Here is a 3820-nt window from a genome sequence, read left to right on the forward strand (position 1 = left end):
AAGGTCTCCTATTAAACTATTTTTAGGAATATATTATAGGTCTCAGAAATATATAAAAAAACATGTCTCTGAAGTGTTTTGTTCCAAACACCAAACAGATCATTGTAGCCTCAAACCCCTCTCTTCCAGCTGTTACTAAAGAGCTGACTCTGGGTCAGTAGCTGCCGTGATGAAACTCCACATCATGTTCCAAACCACATCAAGGATTCTCTCTGAAACAGGATGGAGCTCAAACTCTCTCTCTCAGGTTTACCACAAGGTGACTTCCTTTTGATTTCCTGCTTCTTCACACAGACTCTCTCCAGCACAGGTTAGCTCTGAGTGTTAGCATGCTAATGTACACAGACCGTATTACTTCCAGAACACGTCTCATTGTTTCTGACAGCAACCTTTCTGATTGGCCCGTGGGTGTAAAGCCCGCCCACATTTTAGTAATGTGGTCATGACGCAGCAAATCTGGATCAGCTCCGTTGTTCCCCCGTTTTTAGAGATGTGGGTACGGAGGAGAAGAGAGAGGGGTTTATTTCCTGATACTTTGAGAGTCTCCTGACACACCGGGGACACACCGGAGACACATGGGGACACACCGGGGACACATGGTGATGTAGAGAAGACATCACTTTGTGAGTCTCCTGACTAGGGATGGGTAACGAGAACCGGTACCAAGTCAGTACCGGTACCTGATTGGACAGTATTGGTATACCGTTAAGCCGCTGGACAAACGGTGCTGCTATCGGTATATGAATTACGCTACTTCCTTAGTTTAAACAATTCTGGTTGGTTGGGAACCCTCATCCCGTGTGACGTATCCGGTTTAAGTGCCACTGTGAATGCCACTCGTCATCTCTCCTAACAGCGCTCTTATTACTGTGAGACTCCCGGGGGCAGACGCAACATCTTGCTAGAAACAGCGTCTCAAGGCTTCTTAACATTTAACAAGCTATTAATGATGCATACCCACTTAACGGGAAAAACTCAGCTAACAGACGATATGAACCATTTGACCTACACGGAACAGAAGTCCAACACCAAGTCTAAATCAACACTTAGCAAAACGGCTACTTTAGCACATAACTGGCAAATGCAATCTTTTCTACTTCATTTTATGTCAAGGGCATAACAACGGTTAATCCAATGTCTCTGTAACTTTAAAATTATTACTGATAATCCATCATAACAATTATAAATAATAAACGCAATATAATGGTTAGCCGACCGGAGATGCGCACGCAGCATCTCGTTGTTTACATGGATTTATGAACTGCCCCTAATTACCGCCCCCCTTCCAAAGACACACTGTCAAACACACTCATACCTGCTTGGTATGACATTGAACAAGTTACATTAAATAATGAATACAAATAAATTACGATAAAATGACTGTTGTTTAATCTTCACATCTTGTAATCATGTCTATAATTTTGAGCACCAAATTATTGAAAAGTATCGGTAAGAGTATCGAAAAATACCGGTATGGATAAGCAGTATCGGTATCGATAAAATCCTAACGATACCCATCCCTACCTCTTAGTGTCCCCTGGTTTCTGTTGTGTTTTGAGCTTCTTGCAGCCTTTTTATTTTTTATACCACATCTTATAAACACACCGTGTTTCACTACTGTATTCAATACAAATTTTAGGTACACACTGAACAAATTTAAACATGAACTTTAATTAAATGTATTATGTCACTACATTTCACATAATTGTATTAGGTTTGCTTTCAACTAACTTAATACAATTATGTGAAATGCGGTAACATAAAACATTTAATTAAAGTCAACGTTTCAGTTTTATAAGTGCACATGAACCATGAACATTTTATCTACCCCGGTCCTCTGTGGAGGCTTTGTCCTCGCTGTACATCCTCTCCAGTTTCGTGCGGGACTTCCCTCCATCCCTCTGTGAGGTATCCAGGTCAAGGGAGCGCTGGCTCTGACACGGAGCCCGAATACAGGCAACGCAGTCTGCGGTGTCGTCCCGCGACCCGCCTCTCCTCATCCCCCAGTCCCGGATGTTATTGGTGCTCCCCGAGCTCTGCAGCGGCTGTGATATTGACGCCGAGCCTCCATGCTGCTGGCTAGCATGGTGGTGGTTGCTGCGGTGATAGCTACTACTGTGATGGCTACCGCGGGCGGTGGAGGGGGGGGGCTGGCTGGTGCAGGATGGGTTGTGTTTTTCAGAGGCAGGGGCCTTCAGCACCTCCAGCTCCAGGCTCTCCTCACTGCCACGGCCCCCCAGGGTCATCCCTCCTTCCCTGGTGATTGTGTACACCCTGGCTGGCTTCACCACCACACTCTTCTGCGGGCCTTTGGCACCTGGTGGTTCCTCGGTGGAGAGACTGCGTTCAGTAGAGAGCCGGCGTTTGGAGGGGCTCGAAGGAGCTTGAGCTTGGAGGGTGTTGACCTGAGGCTGATGGTGAGCGCTAGGACTGGATTGTCTGCCCTGGTTGGGTTTGGCTTTGGGTAGGCAGTGGCTCTGAGGTGTCAGATTGTTGTTATGTAGGCGGCTGACAGCTGGAGACTCGCAGTCCTGGCTGGGGAAGGTGTCCGACAACAGATGATCTGCACAGGGAGAAAGCAAGCTGTCATGGGTACCTGAGGAAACAGGAGCAACCAAAACAGAACAGAACTTCCCGATCAAGACAAACAAAGCCAAATCACCCATGTTGCACCATGGGATTCATAGCTTTGGCAGCAGAGTGGTAAACATTCACGAGCCAGAAAAGCTTTTGGGAGCATGAGGAGGTGGCCGAGTGAAAGGGAAGAGCAAGATAGAAAATATGAAAGATTTAGAAATTAACTCATCCGAACAACAAACAGAGCCACTTTGTGGATAAAGGCTCCTTCTCTCAGTCATGCCATCTGTGCTGTGGATAAACAAGTCGGTGAAATGCATGTTGTAGAGTGAAGCAGGGGTTTGACTCACATAACAAGGCCAATTATATGTCTTTTATCTCAATAACTTTTTGTATGTTTACTTTTACATTCGATTGGCATGGAATCCGACGCTAGCGATAATACTTAATCTGATGAGTTATGATGTTATGACATCTCTAATATAACTGACACTAACAACCAGCTAAATGCATTTTCCTGCAATTTTGTTGATTAAGTACAGTGGTTTTGGGTTGTAGGAATGGAATGCAAATGTACTCTGCAGCTCTTTGATCATTGTACTTCTACGAGTCAGGCTAAGAACATTGGCGGGACCAACTGAGGAGAAGGTTGGCTTTTTTAGATAACAAATACTTCCACATCATGTCGGCTGTACTTGCTGCTGTAGTAGCAACACTATGTTTTTGGTCTTCCTTCACACAAAAAACTGAAACGTTGAATTTATTTGAAAGCAATAATAATAAGTTGAACCTAATGATTTTTATTAAAACGGAATATTATTGCTTTCAACTAACCTAATACAGTTATGTGAATTCTCTTGACGTAATACATTTAATTCAAGTCAACGTTTCAGTTTTTTCAGTGTTGTTGATGTTCAGTTTAATTAATTAAGTGTTTCACCTACCTGCTCCGTTGTGGTTCTCTGGATGGGTGTTGGACAGGTATTCTCCAAATGCTCTGGCGGCTCTGTAGAGAAAAAGCAGGTGCAGCAGTTAAACCTGAGACACATTGCATAAGATTGTCTCACAAAGAGTCAAGGTTCTCTGCACATAAACTGTCAGCGCTAGTGTCATTGTTCTCAATTTATGCTCTGAACAGTGTGTTCTTATATGCTGACAGGCCCTGGGAAACAGAGCTACAGCTTGCCAGGAAATAAATACAGGCGTGAATACTTTGGCAGCGAGGAACTGGTGCTCAGACAAT

General features: G+C 44.2%; 1 protein-coding gene across 1 annotated transcript; it reads right to left on the reverse strand.

Annotated features, from left to right (window-relative positions):
* Positions 1 to 1828: 1828 nt before the first annotated feature.
* On the reverse strand, positions 1829 to 3583 carry LOC104958293 (NMDA receptor synaptonuclear signaling and neuronal migration factor-like; the record flags this gene model as incomplete). Its single annotated transcript, XM_010786011.1, has 2 exons — positions 1829 to 2563; positions 3522 to 3583. Coding segments are annotated over 2 exons (797 nt in total), but the record flags the coding sequence as incomplete, so codon positions are not given.
* Between the last annotated feature and the right edge of the window lie 237 nt (positions 3584 to 3820).

The sequence above is a fragment of the Notothenia coriiceps genome, unplaced genomic scaffold (genome assembly GCF_000735185.1).
Source record: "Notothenia coriiceps isolate Sejong01 unplaced genomic scaffold, NC01 NC01_scaffold00028615, whole genome shotgun sequence".
Classification (NCBI taxonomy): domain Eukaryota; kingdom Metazoa; phylum Chordata; class Actinopteri; order Perciformes; family Nototheniidae; genus Notothenia; species Notothenia coriiceps.